Raw genomic sequence first — 15,338 nt, forward strand, 5'->3', positions numbered from 1 at the left:
ATTTACTGAAGGACTAATCATGTAAGTCAGAGCAGACACTGTTTGAAAAGCAACCTACAGAGCATGAAGGTGGGAAACTCTTGAGAAAAGCACATTGGGTTACACCAGGAATGACCCCGCAGAAATAGGGGTGCCTTGCCATTTCACATATAGAAGCAGATGGTACAAAATACATGGTGTTTTCAAGAACACACAAAAAAACCCCACATGTACAATCTCAGTCCTGGGTACATTGATTACAGAAAATTCTGGAGATACAAACATATATATATTTATGGAATATTATAAAGTGTAATTCACAAGTGGTGTTTAGCCTTGCTTTTTGCATTACTTGTATGTGTTTTTTACTCCTGAATTGAGCTTCTATGAAACAATTTGTGTGGAAACTTCCAGAGAAAACAATTTTAGGGCTCAAAATGGTTAAAATATGTCTGAACAAAGTAGTTTATTCTGTTCTGTATTGTTTACAGATCTACAACACGTATATCCAAATTCGCTTGGGTAAAAGTGAAATTTAACAGAAGTTACACTTCTCAACATAGCACGACATAGTTAAAATTGCACAGAGGGGAAAATAAAACCCTAAGTAGGATTTTGAGTTGTTACTGTCCAGCCAAACATAAATACCAGAAGTTGAGGAAGAAAGGAAGGTGAAGAAGGAAGACAAGGAAGGTGAGGAAGGAAAGAAGGGGAGGAAGGGAGAAGGGAAGGAGGGAATGAAGGAGGGAAAGGGGGAAGGAGGGAAGGAAGGAGGGAAAGGGGAATGGATAGAAGGAAGAAAGGGAGGGAGAGAGGGAGGAAGGAAGGGAGGAAAGGAAGGAGGGAGGGAGGGAAGGAAGGAAGGAAGGAAGGAAGGAAGGAAGGAAGGAAGGAAGGAAGGAAGGAAGGAAGGAAGGAAGGAAGGAAGGAAGGAAGGAAGGAAGGAAGGAAGGAAGGAAGGAAGGAAGGAAGGAAGGAAGGAAGGAAGGAAGGAAGGAAGGAAGGAAGGAAGGAAGGAAGGAAGGAAGGAAGGAAAGAAAAAAGAGATAAAATTTGTCTGTGTTGACTAGAATTAGAGGGGTTAAAATATTTCCCACAATAGGAATACCAGGTCCTTTCATTAGAGGATGGAGTAGGAGCTGCAGTGTTTGTCAGACTAGCAAGTGGCATGTCAGATGGGTTCGTGGGGAATACGGAAGTTCGGATTTATCTTTATCTCGACACTTTTAGAAAGAGGTAAGAACAGTCTTCTCGGAGCGACGTGTACCGTCAGGAAGAGACTTTAATGACAACGTTTACAAAAGAAGTATCTGTATATTCAGCGAGGGATTCAATACAGCCGTGTAACTAAAGAGGAGGAAACACGAGGGTTCAGAGCATCGTTTTGTGGTTCTTTGGGGTTTTTTTCCTTTTTTTTTTTAATTTTTCTTTATTCCTCCCCGTGTTAGCGGTCCCATTGGTGACGGAAGGAGGCGGCGATGCCCCGCAGCCGCGGTCCGGGGGGACGGGACCATCCTCGCCGGGCGCCCCTGCCCGCACCCCGCCTCTGCGGCTGCCCTTCGGCTGCGTCTACCTGATTGTCAATTTTCTTTCAAAGTTTAGTTTTATGAAAAACAAGAGGAAAAGCTCAGGCTTCCAAAGATGTCCAAAAAATTGATTTATGGATAGTATAAAGACAACAGTATAAATAACAAAGGAGGCGGCAGCTGCTGCGCAGATTGCTATGGAGACCCTAATGAAATTAGCACTATCAGAGGGTTTCTAATTTTTTTGCGTTCTAAGCTTCTAATTTCTTTCCTATTTCAGATAGCCAGAGTGTAATTTAAAACAATAAAAAATAAGAAAGAAAATAAAATAGCCCACCCAAATAATAATATGTGTGATAGATACCCAGTCAATAAATAAACGTTAACCTCATCGAGGCTTTTGTACGCAGGATTTGATCTGAAACAAGATGGCCAAGAGCCCTGCTTCGTAGATCGCCTCCTCCAAGCGGCTGTGCTTCCAGCCAAGGGTGGCTTCACCCGGCCAAGCCAGCTGCCCCCAAGCCACCCTGGCGCTGGGGGCCGGCCATAAATAAATACTTTTAAAATAACTCCGATACTATTATTTTTTTTAAAGTGTAACGGCTCTTTTGTGTGATGCCACAGTTTGTTTTACTCTATTCATGACTTACGACTTGCTGTCTTAATTAATCCTTACATAAACTACGAACACCAGCCACTGTTACAACTGTTCAAGACTACTCTCTCAACTAGCTCAGACCGAATATACTAAATAGGTGAAATGTCAGTCACCACGGACCTGAATCGCTCTCCCGAAGTATTGGTGAAGGAACTCTACAAATACCCACATAAATACATTAAGACGAGGATAAATAATCAGTGATACAAAAATGTCTCGCTTAAAATAATAAATACATATCGTTTAGTCCAATGCAATCCTTACGTTACGGAAGAATTCATAAATTAACTTCTCTGGAATAAGTTTACGCGCGGGCGAGTTCCCACCGCTCACCCCTGCTCTAAAACACCTCAGCATGACGCGCTGCTAACACTACGGCATCTCTAAGACTTACCTTCAAGTACATCATTACCAGCTTACCAGTCCCTCGGTTTGCAGTATATTGCACTGTCATGCTTAAACACAGCTCTAAGAGAAAGGCTCCTGCTCGCGGACCTACCCGGGGCTGCGGAAGGAAGAAGGGAGCTGCTAGGGGAGACAAATCCACTAACACTGTTGGCACTCGAGAGCAAAGTAACACTGTCCCGTCAGAAAAGTGAGGTAATGGAGAGGGGAGCGGGCCCCGCCGCCCCGCTACAGATGCGTGAGCTTGGGTGCCTCCTGCATCCGTCCCTGAGAGCTGTGGTGGGAGGAGAGGTCCGTGTAGGTGGGGTGGGGGTCGCAAGGTCCGTGGTGATGGCCACCGGGGATCTGGGCAGCGCAGCTGTAGTCCACGCTGGCGGAGGAGGGATGCTGCAGGTGCCCCAGGTTGAACATGGGGCCCGAGGCCGGCATCGAGTCCACGAAGTTGCCCCCCACGTAAACAGGGCTGCCCTGCAGGCTGGGATTGGCGAAACCGCCGCCGCCGCTCTGCATGGGGTGGGGGTCGTACTCCGCGCCCGCGTAGCGCTTCTGCTGCGGCAGGCAGCTGCTCAGCGGCGCCGTGTAGGCGGCCAGCCCGTACATGCTCTGCTGGGACTTTGCGAAAGAGGTGGGCGAGGGCGCGTCATAGCTGAGGCTGTTGACGCTGGGGATCTGGCTGGAGTAACCGACGTGGTTTGGGCCGCTCAGGGGGGGGCTGCGGTCCGGGGACTGTCCGACGGGAGAGTGCATGATGCCTTTGGCTTTCTGGTCCTTTTTGTACTTCATCCGGCGGTTCTGGAACCAGATCTTTATCTGCCGCTCTGTCAGGTTGAGAAGGTTGGCCATCTCCACCCTGCGCGGCCGGCACAGATAGCGGTTGAAGTGAAACTCCTTCTCCAGCTCCACCAGCTGCGCGCTGGTGTAGGCTGTGCGCACCCGCTTGGAGGCCGGCCCGGGGGGGCTCTTGTCCTCGCAGCTTTCTCCTGCAGGAAAGAGGCACAAGTTGGTCCCCCCCGAAAGCCTCCTCAGGGTTCCCAGGAGCTCCCCTCTTTCTGCCGGCTCCCGAAGAGGGGGGGCAGGAAGTCCGGGGGCGTCCTCCCACCGCTCCCTACCCGGCACGCACCACCCTCCCGCAGCTGCCTACCCCAGGGACACCAGCGGCCCTGTCCAGGCCCGTCGGGGCCGTGCCTTCCGTCACTGGGCTGGTGGGGGGAACAGGGCAGGAGCCCCCAGCCTTCCCTGCCTGCAGCGCTCGGTGGGGCTGAGACCCCCGAGCGGTGTATGGGGGCCATTGCCCCTGGAGGAGGAGGGGACAAGGTGCAGAGGCAGGCGCTCAGCCCGAGAGGCTCTGTCCGGCTCCCAGGGCGGGCCGTGGGCCAGGTCGGGGGTGTCAGGCTACCTGAAGGGGCGCAGGTGCTTTTCTGCTTGGAGTTCTGCCGGGACTCCTTCATCCAGGGGAATATCTGCTTGCTGAGGGTGGCGGTGGTCGAGCTCGAGGAGTTGGGGCCTCCCTTGTTTTTTTTCGGAGGGGGCGCGCTGGGAGGGGGGTTGGGCGGGGAGGAGGGCGGCAGCGCCGGGGGCTGCTGTTCGCCGATGCCCGAGGGCTGGCTGCCCCCTGGGCCACCCCCCGCCGTCCGCATGCAGCTGCCGCTCAGCTCGCTGCCCTTGTGGGCAGGGGCACGACCGGGACCCGAGCCCTGGACGGAGCAGGCGGAGCCGGGGTACTCGCCGTCCAGGCCAGCCTGGCCGTAGGACTGGTGGGTCGCGCCGTAGGGGTAGGCGTCGGCCTTGCTATAGCTGTAGCCCCCGAAGAGCCCCGCGTTGTCGTAGTAAGCGGCTTTCTGCATTCTCCGCTCTGCGATCGCCGAGGCCCGCGGCCCCCGCTCAAATAACATTGACTGCCGTCCCGCGCCTCACGTCGTCGGCCCGGGCCACTCGTATCCACCTGGGAAGGGGGACAACGGGGACACAAAAGAGACCTTCAGTGGGGGACGATGGCCTGGAGCCTCCGGGCTGTCCCTGGAAAGCCCCGCACAGCAGCACTAACCGCATCGGCAGGGCCCGTAGACCTCGGAGACGTCAGGGTGGGAGCAGGGGCAGAGGGGAAGGAGCGGGTGACATCCACGAAGGAGCAAGGGACACCAGATTAGGAGCAGGGAGCATAAAGCAAGGAGCAGGAGACACCAGAAAAGGAGCAAGGGACACCAGAGAAAGAGCAGGAGACACCAGAGAGTGGAGCAGGGGACCCCAGAGAAGTACCAGAGTCACGAGAGAGTGAGCAGAAGACACCAAGAAATGAGCAGGATCACCAGGCAGGAGCCGGGCCAAATTGGAGCACACCAGGGAGAAGGGTAGGGCATAAGAGGGAAGAAGAAGGGGACAGCAGGAAAGGAGCCACTGAGAGCCGTGGAGCTGAGGGGAACGGGATCACATTGTCGGGACTTCCCAGAGGCCAGATTTTGAGTCATTTTGGGGAATGTTTTCTTGCTTTGTCCTGCTTGTGGACCGTTCCCCCAGGAGTTCGGCCGAATCTCTCTCCGCGGTTGCAAGGGAAGGGCTACCACTGAGCAAGGCGAGGCCGCGCTGGGTGGTGTTCCCAGGGCCCCCCCGGTCCATTTTAACCCAGAGTCCCTCGCGCCCCTCGCCCGCTAGACACGCTTGCGCAGGGCCGCGCAGGGCTGACATGATGGATTGAGCCCAAGCTGTGGCCAGGCAGAAGCAGAAGAATCCCGTCCTCTTTGTAAACCCGCCCTCCTTCTTCCCCCGGATTCCTCAGGAGTTAAAGTGTAACCGGCGCCATTCACTCCCTTCACTTTGCACTATAAAGGAAGTCTCAGGTCAGCTCCCCTATTTTAATTCTGTGATGAATTAAATTCCCTCACCCAACGTTTCTCGTCCCTTTTATTTGTCCCCATTAGAAAGAACCTGAGAGATGGGAGATAATTTTTAGGGGTTTCTCTTCTTTTGCAGTTTGCGAACTTGTGGAGCTCCCCTCCCCGCCTCCCGGCCCCCAGACAGGCTGTTTAAGCCGAAAACGCACTGTCCCCTACGGGCAGAGGTTTTGGGCCAGGATGCTGCTCCCTTTTCCCTTGCAACTTCTCTGCAGTTTTTGCAAGATAGAAACTGTTCTGTGATTTTGTTGAGGCTTTTTTAATATTCCCTGTCATTTTGTTTTCTTGTCCGATAGGTGTTTTCTCCGACGGTTTTAGTAATTCTGTAAATTGCCACATGCTTCACCTGGCAATGTAAGCCTGTAACTCATCGTATCTGCAGAGTTCCTTGTATTTCTTCAGGGTTCAAACCTATTAACATACCAGAGAAGAGTAGCTAGAAATTTTTGAGCAGTGTCCGATAATTACCGTTCTCCGGCCTATACTTGAGCAATACTACCAGGATACTGCTCTTTGTCCCGCAGCTTTTGGTACCGCCAAGTACTGCTCATCTGTTCCCTAAAATTCACCGGGATTATACACGTCTGTGTAATTCAGATTAACTTTAGCGAGCTGAGATTCGCGGCCGCTCTCGGCGGTTTATCCCCTGTCACAAACCACCGGGGTCCTTTTCTTCCCTGAACAAAAGCTTGGGATGATCTGCGAAGCTGATGGAAATGGGAAAAGAGCTATTTTCCTCTCCTGGAAAATTTTAGTTTAAAAAGTTGTCTATAGAAATGGACGGTGACGATTCAGATGCTTTTTAATACGCTGTGACAATCTTGACGAGTCCTGAAAGTATTTTTTTGTGCAAAATAACTCTGTCGCTCGTTTTCCACTTCCATCATCTACATTTTAGGGAGCGGTCTGGACTGAGGACTTTTGTTAGCACAACACCGCCTTAAGCGTAGGCTTTTATGTGCCTTGTGAAATATAGTTCCCAAAAGAATACGCAGAATCTTAAGAAAGAATATTGCTGTTAAGCTGTTAAAAGCCTTATTTCTTTTCTGAAATACCAACTGCTTGTGAACTCTGCTTGAACCTAAAAAGGAGGCTATGGGCCATAAATCACATAGACAATGCTCAACTGTTTGGTGGCTCATCTTTAGATCTTAAAAAGAGAGTGAGGGAGAGAAAGAGGCGAGAGAGACCTTTCCAGGGTTTGATTTTCCACGAGTGCAAGGCCCGGGGTGATGTTTTTATAGGTAACACCAAAGCAGGGGCTCAACACTTGGTGGTTTGGCCAGAAACAGCCTCCAGGGAAAAAAAAAAAAAAAAAAAAGAGGTGACATCCAAATGGTGGGGCCGAGCGGTGGGAGGTGGGCTCAGAGTCTCCAAGGATAGGAAACCACAACGTATCCATGTCTGTGTTTCAGATTTCCCTTCCTCCTCTCCAGAAAGGTTAACCTCATCTGAACTGTTGGCGTTGGACACGATAATGGGGCTTTTTGTCCGTCCAGCCGCTGGCTCCAACGCCTTTGGAGGTTACCGGCCCTCTCACGGCAATACCTGAGGAGAAGTCGGGAGCCCGCGCGTCTACCCGGCGCTTTCCTCTCGACACCTCCATATTAAGCAGTTCTCTACTAAAACTTCCACTACACTTAATTCTGCTGAGGATCAATATCTAATATGATACCGAATAAATAAGAGGCGGTGAGCACGGCCAGCGGAGCGGTTATTAAAGCAGCTGGAGCTCTCAGGGTGCATATCAATGCACCTGTCATTGCGGTTTGTAACAAAATTTATGACTGCTAGTGCCGTGGCAGTAAACGCTCCGGCCAGGAATGAAAAGAAAAACACTTCCAAAGCCACGGCACTTTCAGAAGTGCAAAGCAGCCGGCGCGTAGGAGGGAGCCCGGCAAAAGAATCCCCTGCTCGGCACGTTTCCCGGCAGCCGGCCCGGGGCAGCCCTGTATATAAGGAACACGCTGGACCCACTGCCGGACCCAGCCGCCGCTCCGGGCTGCGGCCTGAGAGCCAGGCGGTGGGGACCCTCTGCCCTGGGCGGGCTGCCTTGGACAGCCGGGCACCCACCGCTGAGGCTGGACCTGAACCTGAGCCGGGAGGTCTTGCTCAGAGTTGAGAGCACTGAAAAGCGCAGAAGGGCCCGCGGACAGAGGAGCGACGGGGCGCTCCAGTACGGAGCAGTGACCACTGTGAGGCCTCTTAAATCAGCTACGGAGCACCCCCATGGGTAGACGCCTGCTCCCCGCGGCCGGGTGCAGGGCAAGGCTGCTTCCCAGCCGGGCTCGGCTCCCTCTGACCCCGCTTTCATCGGGGCTTCCTGCGGGCTGGTATTTATTGGTATAATCTGGCGTCGAAGGCGGTGGCGAGCCCGCCCGAGCAGCACTTCCCGCTCGGCGGGACGGCGGCCGGGCCCTGGCTTTGGTCCCTGCGGTGGGCCTGCAGCGCTGGGGAAAGAGGGAGGTGGACGGAAAAGGAAATTTAGAGAACTCACCACACTTATGTTTTTTCTTGATTTTTGACTTTAACTGTGTGGGTAGGATCTTCAGGTTCCTTGGGATAATCCGTGGGCACGGACCTGCAACAAAAATGAGAACTCTCAGCGGAAACTGCTTTGTTTTGGACTTTCTTCCTTAGGATTTTGTTAATAAATGCACATCTCGTCCGTAGCCCCTCACCGTGTCTCTCCTTCCGCGTCAGATCTATTGGCAGACAAAGGGCAGATGTTTCTCTCCATTTGTTAATAGTGCCTTGAGAGAGGCGGGGAGCGAAAAAACGAGAAAATACCGCAGATGCGGATCGTACCCTGGCAGGGCGGCCTGTGGCAGCCGCTCCGCCGCACCCCGCGTACCGACCGCGGAGCGGAGCCGCGCCTGCCTCCCCGATCTCTCAGCCCGGGCCGGGGCGCAGAGGGGAGCGGAGATTCAGATCACGGAGGAGCGGGAGCGCCATTGCATGGGAACTGCGGGGTCCTCCCCGTCGGTCACAACCACCGCTCCTACCTCCCGCAACTCGCGGCCCGAGGAGGGCCCTGGGGAAACAGAGCTAGCGCAGGTCTTTCTCCCTTCCTACCTCCCGGCTCCCTGGTATGACGGAGAGAAAGATAAGCGGAGAACCCCCAGCGCTGAAAATGCCCCACAAGTATTTGCGTCCCGAAATGAGCATTTTGTATTTGGCTGTGTTACGTGTCGATTCACGACTTTAAGAATTTAAGAGTGCCAGAAAATCCCCCACAAAGAAGCCCAGGTCATTATAAAGACGATATCTAGCCACCATAAGCCTTTGAAATGACCTTTGCCTCGTACAGCAATAACTCACCACTTAATGAACAACCAACGGAAGCGACTCCAATAGCTCACAACGCAACAGACCTTACAACTTTCCACCAAGTCTTCTCTCTCCCTACCCAAACCCAGTAGGATGCAACATTCCCTCTTCTTATCACCTTAATTTATGCTGGCAAACTGGAGTTGGGGAAGTGGAGCTTCATGATTACACATGATGCTCACTCAGGTTCTTGGCCTGGGCCTGTCCCGGCAACGTCTTATATAATATATTCACGTGGGTGTACGTCAATTTTAAGTGCTTTATTTTTTTTAAAGACGGGTCATTAGAAATATCACTTTACAGGGTGTTTGAAGGCAACGTAAGTGGCGTTGCACCTTAGCCCCTGAGCGGAGAGATCATAATATTGCAAACCGAGACATTGTTAGCCACTGTTGATTAATACGGTAAGTTTTCATTTTGTGCCTAATTAATTATCGACTTCTCATCCCTTCTTGAAACAGCTCCTGAGCCTCACAAGCGGAAGCCTTCTTGCTCTAAACACGCTGTACTTGACGAGAGCTTGGCCAAATCCCGGGATTTCCACGGCCACAGGAGTAGCCCCCAGAGTTTGTTCTGCGGGTAGGGGATCCCGGGCACGCTGGGGTTGTGCTCTGCTCTCGGCGCTGCTCCCCCAGAGCCCACCTCGGAGAAGTTGCCAGAGCTAAAAGCAGGGAAATCTTTAGAATTATTCAGGCTTGGGCCCAATATAGGTATTATTGAAATTTTAGGTGAAGTTATAAGTGAGTGCTTCCATCGAGCCAAATGAAATGCTGCTTGCAGTAATTGGATTCAGCTGACTAACTTGGCAGGCCAGCAGCTTGGAGGCATATAGCTAAGAAAAATGTTCACTGCTTTTAACTTCTGATCGAGCAGAGCAACACGCAACAAAAAGGAAAACAAAAAAAAATCACACCAACCACCCCAACTTCCTCCTTTCTTCCCTTTCCCTCGCCTTCCTGCCCTGCATCCTACTGGCACCTCGGCCCCGCTGGGTAGTTGCCGGGGCTGCCGGGGCGACCAAGGTCGGCTCTGCCCTACACCCACTCCTGCCCGCTCGCACAAAGCTGGGCTTTAAGCGGGGGCTGTCTAACAAACATAACCGAGAGTTCACCCGGGCTGCAGGCAGGCCACAGACCGGTGGGGACAGGCGCTTCTGCGAGAGCCGGGCTAGTTGCAACAGCCCAAGAGGAAGATGAGCTGCAGATGTGTGCGGGGAGGCTGCACGGCCTCTGTCAGCTCCCCCGTCCACCCGAAGAGACACCGGCCGGTTCCCCCGGGCACCTTCCCACCGCCGGACTGATCAAACTGCACGAATGGAGGGCAAGAAACTCCTCGGTACATAAATATCAAGCCGTGCTTCAGACAGTGTGTGTAACTGGGAAGCATGAGCACACCGGTAGTACCAACACCAAAACTACTGGGTGATGAAAACAACAGCCACTGAGGAACACGAATGCACTGAGAGGGGAAAAGATTTGGGAAGACATTTGGCAGTAATATTTAAGAAACCTTATGCAGGGGCTACATTACCGATGACCCTGGTTTAAATCGCTCTTTACAAGTCAACACGGCTACCCCCTGCCCGGCTACCCACGGCAACGCATTAACGCGATGCTCAATCTTACTTTGGCAATGGGAGCATCTAGCAAAGTTGTCTCCCTCTTGTTTCTTTGATTATTTGCAATTCCCTTCCTGCAGCCAGCAAAAACCTGGAAGAGGATAGGGTTAAACGTCTTCCCCTAGCCTTTGGGAAGGACTCTACCTTTTCTTTAAGGAGCATAATAGAAAGAAGATACAGCTTAAAGCGTTCAAAGAGGTGGAGACCAGTCAATGCATTTGCAGCCCTTATGGGCAGAGATTGCAAACAAATTCCAGACAGTCTCTGAGCAAAGGCGATAATGCAGCCCCTGTGGTTAAAAGGTCCCATTTTGTCATGCAGTTGCTTACCTGTGCATCAATTTATCATAAACCTGGACTCCTCACTTTTCAGGATCTGCGCTTGCAGTTCTTAGAATATATCCTTCACCCTTTGTCTGCAGACAATACTCTCCTAAACCTGATCTTGCGGTTTTACAGACATTTCCATACACCAGAATTCCCGATAGAGCGAAAACAAGCTCAGGCTCAACTACCAATAAAAGAGAGCGAGTGGAAATCGGAATTTGTTGGGCTTAAAAAAAAAAAAAAAGGAGAGAGAGAGGAAAAAAAATCAACACACAACCCCTCAGCCATCAGCCTCCTGCAACCACAGGCGGCAATTGGCCGGCTCGTGTTTTGTTTTGGTTTTAAATCGTGCGGCCATTGATGAATTTTGGGGGCGAGCAGGAGAAACCCCTTTATAATCAGAAATATAGGCACTGCCTTAAAATACAGGAACAGGGCCCACGTGATCACGGGAGCAGCTCGCCGGGCCGAGCCTGGCGCGCTCCCCGCTGCCGCCCGCACCCCCGCGCACCCGGGCCGCCGCCCCGGCCCCCGCAAGACGGGCCGCGCACCGCACCCTCATTCCGCGCACCGGCCCGCTCTCCTCCCGCAGAGCTCCGCGCCGCTCCGCGCTGCACATCGGCGGCGCTCGCACTTACGCGCCCCGTTTGGCCGGTGGAGCCTGGGGAAAAGGTGAATTCCTCGGGATGATCCCAGGGAGCAGAAATTCCCGGAGGAGAAAGAGGAGGTATTTGGGACCGGCCGCAGACGAGAGCCTGCGCAGGGGGCAGCTCCACAGCAGCGCTGCTCTGGTGGAAAGGCGCTGGGGCCCGCTGGCTTGAGCGAATTTTTTCTTTCTCTTTCTCCGTACCGGGAAGATGCTGGGTAGCCGGGACTATCCCTGTCTGGGGGCTAAACAAGCGCTGGGGAAGAAAAAAGCCAGGCCAACAACCTCATGACATTTGTGCGTGTGTGTGTCTGCCCTGAGCTTGCCTTCCCTCCCTGTGTAGGCATAGAGCAAACCCGAAGTATATCCGTCATGTGTACCCACAAATCTCCCCCAACAATTCCAGTTCAGTAAGAAAAGAACTATATTAGCTCCTCTGTTTGATTTTTCTAACATATCTGTAGCTATAAATACACTACACCTAATCTAACATCTGCTATGATTTCATTACCATCCAAAGCATGGAGATGTGACAGTAACGTATTACCTTACAATACTAACCGTAAGTGCATTGTAACATTTATCTAAATTACATTGCTTTTCCTGACTTTGCAAACCAGTTATAAAAAGATTGGAGTCCAGTGATGGAAACATAAGTTCAATGTAAATTATTGTGTACGGCTTCGGATTTATAATCCTATATTTCTTTGAAATGATGCACTTAAATCTCGCCTCAAGTAAGAGGTAATGGTTCTTTATATCCTTTTCTGTCAGCCATATATTTCGGTGTATGGGTAGTTTTGCAGAGCCCCCCGCGCTCGCGTGTCTGTGTGTACATACAGCAACCCCTACACGCACAGCGTGTTCTGCATACTTGTGTACATACACACAAAGCCGAACATAATTCTGGCCGCTGTTTAGACATTTTGGATGACGGAGAGGTCTTTCTCTTCTTACACAAAAGTGGAGGGAAAAGCTGGGCACCGGTTGAGCAAAAAGCACAAAGGGATTCAGAAGAAAACGACTTTTTGGAGGGCAGTTTCGACCCACCTGGAAAAAGCCCCACAGCCCTCGGGTGTCTTGTCAGAGTCTAGGGCTTAAAAATAAAAATAAATTTAAAAATCTAAAAAGGCGAAATTTCATGTGAAAATGGAGGACGGCTGAAAGAAAGGAAGGAAGGAAGGAGCACCTTCACCACCACCACCAGAATTAAGACATCGTAAAGGGGACTGAAAAAAAAAAAGCCTATTAAGGAAATGTTAATCCTCTGGCTGGTGGGACTCCAGCTTTGCACGAATTTGTCTCTAGTAAAGGATCTAAGCCTTCTTCAATCGGAGCATATGTTCATAGAGCAATAAAACAGAAAGATTTACAGTCTCCGCCCGCCCCCCAGCAGCCTCGCACCCTTTCAGGAATTACTTATGATGATTTATAACAACAACTCCGGCAATTGTCAAACTGATAAAATAGCCCGGGCTATATGCGGGAATAAACGCTCTTATGAAAGGGCTGCGATTTATGTTCGGGTCCGTTTTACTGCGTGTCTTGGTGGAGTTTGGTTTCTTTCCCGGACCAACAGGATAATATAAAACTTCATTGATAAAAACGTAGGAGTTCTCGTGAAGTAGCAAATCTGTTCCTTAGTCACTACCAAAGCACATAAACATTTGTCATCTTTGAATAATTGAATTAATGTGTTATTGTTTGAATGTATAATTCATAACATAGGAAACTTTGTCTCTGTCCTGCCACCGAAACGGAAGTAATAAAAAGCTACAATCTAGGGTTTTTTTAGAAATTACTCCAGCAAGGAATAATAAAGAATATCCTGTTTGCAGAAAGTATTTCCAGCTGACTCTGGGATTTCACAGAGAAATCTCAGCCTCGTTGTCCATATTCTGTGGAGTTCATAGAGGGTGGCTTTATATAAAAACACAAATAGCATTTCCCCCTAGTCCGAGCTATCGATCGGGGACTTGCAAGGCGGCGAGCCTGTTTCGGGGGCTGGATGAGACCGGGCTCTTCCGCCCGGGCGGTGAGGCTCGGGAGGACACGAACGGCGGCCGGGGCTGGAGCGGGGCCGGGACCGGGGGACCGGGTCTGCGGGAGCGGGGCTGGGGCCGGCCTTTGTGTGGGCGGTGGGGGAAGGCGCGCTCAGAGCTGGCTCTGGCCCCGCTGCAGCCCCGCTGTCAAAGACGCGCGGCAAAATTTACGACCCTGCTTGCAAAGGAGTTGAGGGCCCTTCCCTGCCGGTGGCACCGGGCAGCGGCTGTCCTGACAGCCGCATTGTTCCTTCCGCGCCTCCCCGCGCAGGCGGTCGCGTCCAGCGCCGCCGCCCAGGGAGGCGGTCAGGCTGCCTCCTTCGCGGCACTCCGCGCTGCTCCGCGCTCGCCCTCTTTCCCCTGCTCCCTGGGAAGCAAAGGTCACCGCTTGCGCCCGGTCCGGTCCCCGGCCGCTGCCGAGCTGGAAATCAGGAAGCAACGTGTCCTATTTGTCAAGCGTTTGACAGCTGAGTTCATTAAGGCTTAAATAAGAAGGAATAAAAGTAAAAAATATTTACGTACCGGGCGTCTCTTTTTCGGCAGCTAGCAAAGAGCTAGGTGTGCAGAGAGAGGGACTGCACCCTTTGTATATTATATTCTTGGGATCTCTTCAGTTTTCAAGTCTGATAGAGTCCTTTGCTTGGCAGATTAATGACGACTCCGTGTTTCTTAAGGGACGTGCTGAATTAATTATTTCGCAAATCACGTGGTCAGGACTTGTAGAAATCTATTCTTATCATCTTCCTTGCACTTTGAAATTCTGCCTGTTATGACTGTTCCTACCGAGATTATTTTGGTCTCTAGGCTTGGGGGGAAGGAAAAAAAAAAAAAAGGAAAAAGAATCAGGGGAAAGGGCTAACAAACATGGCCGTTGGAAGCCGTAGGGCTCTGCACAGAGAGGTCCCTATTTACTGTACTGTACAGTGAATGGGGTTTGCTATTGACTCTGCCTTTCCTCTTCATTCTTACCTTAACGACTAGTGGTGATATAATATACAGAACCGTATTGATGTATCGGGAGTAACAGGAGGAGCCATTAAACAGGGGAGAGAAAGTATAATCAAAAAATGTGCCTCGACATTTCAACTTGTGCTCAGGACCGCACCCGCACCCACCTCTGTGCACCCCGTCGGAAAGGGCCCGCGCCTCCCCCTGGCACCCCTCTCCTGGCCGGTCCGAACGGGGTGCTCTCCTTTGGATCCTGCCTTGACCACGCTCCAGGGGAGGACAAGTCTTCAGTGACAAATACTTGTAACAAAGATAGTGCAATCTGCTTCAGCTGACCAGAGGTGCATGTTGTTGCCTGAGGTGCTTAGGCAGGGGGATTAAAAATAAATAAATAAATGTTTGCTTTAGGTGCACAGGGAAGTTTAAACTCCCCAAGTCTGTGTTTTCTCGTGGTCTTTGGTTTGTATCGGCTGGAAAAAAAATAATTAAAAAATAAAAAAAGGAACGCTTACTGCACAGGAAGAGCTACTCCCAGCATTTCCATTTCAAATTTCTTTTTTGAATGGATTCCTTCCAGGACTCACCTAAAAGGCACCCATCTGTGTAGGGATCGAGGTGACTTCAGGTGTGGCTCCTTGCCTCCTACCGCACATGCATAAATCCAGGAGTCATTCTAGGAGGGCTTGTTAAATGCAAAGCAGTAGCAAATGGATGACAGGCACTTTTAACTGCAGCCTAAATGTAAATATAGACTCCAGCTTGGCCTAAAGTCACACCATTATAGCTGGGGCAATCATCGGACCTGTTCAAAGGGACATTTGGAAGGATGCTATGTAGAGTCACTCATCTTTTAACACTGTAATGATGGGAGGGACCAGCATTTTCACAGCAGAAAGACCCACCTTGTAAGGACTGTTTGTTCAAGGTACAAACCAGAAACTATTTCTCTACGCCTTTTATTATTTCAAATGT

General features: G+C 51.3%; 1 protein-coding gene across 8 annotated transcripts in view; it reads right to left on the reverse strand.

The window, feature by feature from the left end:
* Nucleotides 1–961: 961 nt before the first annotated feature.
* Nucleotides 962–15,338, reverse strand: part of HOXD3 (homeobox D3) — a 30,813-nt gene continuing 16,436 nt past the window's right edge. The window contains exons 1-5 of one of the 8 annotated variants that reach the window (XM_034065112.1): nucleotides 14,951–15,041; nucleotides 13,941–14,223; nucleotides 7,954–8,037; nucleotides 3,965–4,510; nucleotides 962–3,548 (exon numbers count right to left, since the gene is read on the reverse strand). In XM_034065112.1, the coding sequence (XP_033921003.1) occupies nucleotides 2,797–3,548; nucleotides 3,965–4,460 (1,248 nt within the window). In that variant the 5' untranslated portion in view covers nucleotides 4,461–4,510; nucleotides 7,954–8,037; nucleotides 13,941–14,223; nucleotides 14,951–15,041 and the 3' untranslated portion in view covers nucleotides 962–2,796. Of the gene's footprint in view, nucleotides 3,549–3,964; nucleotides 4,511–7,953; nucleotides 8,038–8,137; nucleotides 8,217–8,777; nucleotides 8,965–10,733; nucleotides 10,957–11,368; nucleotides 11,618–13,940; nucleotides 14,224–14,950; nucleotides 15,042–15,338 lie in introns of those variants that run through there. The other 7 variants (XM_034065116.1, XM_034065119.1, XM_034065118.1 and 4 more) reach the window with 7 other exon arrangements.

Source organism: Melopsittacus undulatus, chromosome 8, assembly GCF_012275295.1.
Source record: "Melopsittacus undulatus isolate bMelUnd1 chromosome 8, bMelUnd1.mat.Z, whole genome shotgun sequence".
Taxonomy (NCBI): domain Eukaryota; kingdom Metazoa; phylum Chordata; class Aves; order Psittaciformes; family Psittaculidae; genus Melopsittacus; species Melopsittacus undulatus.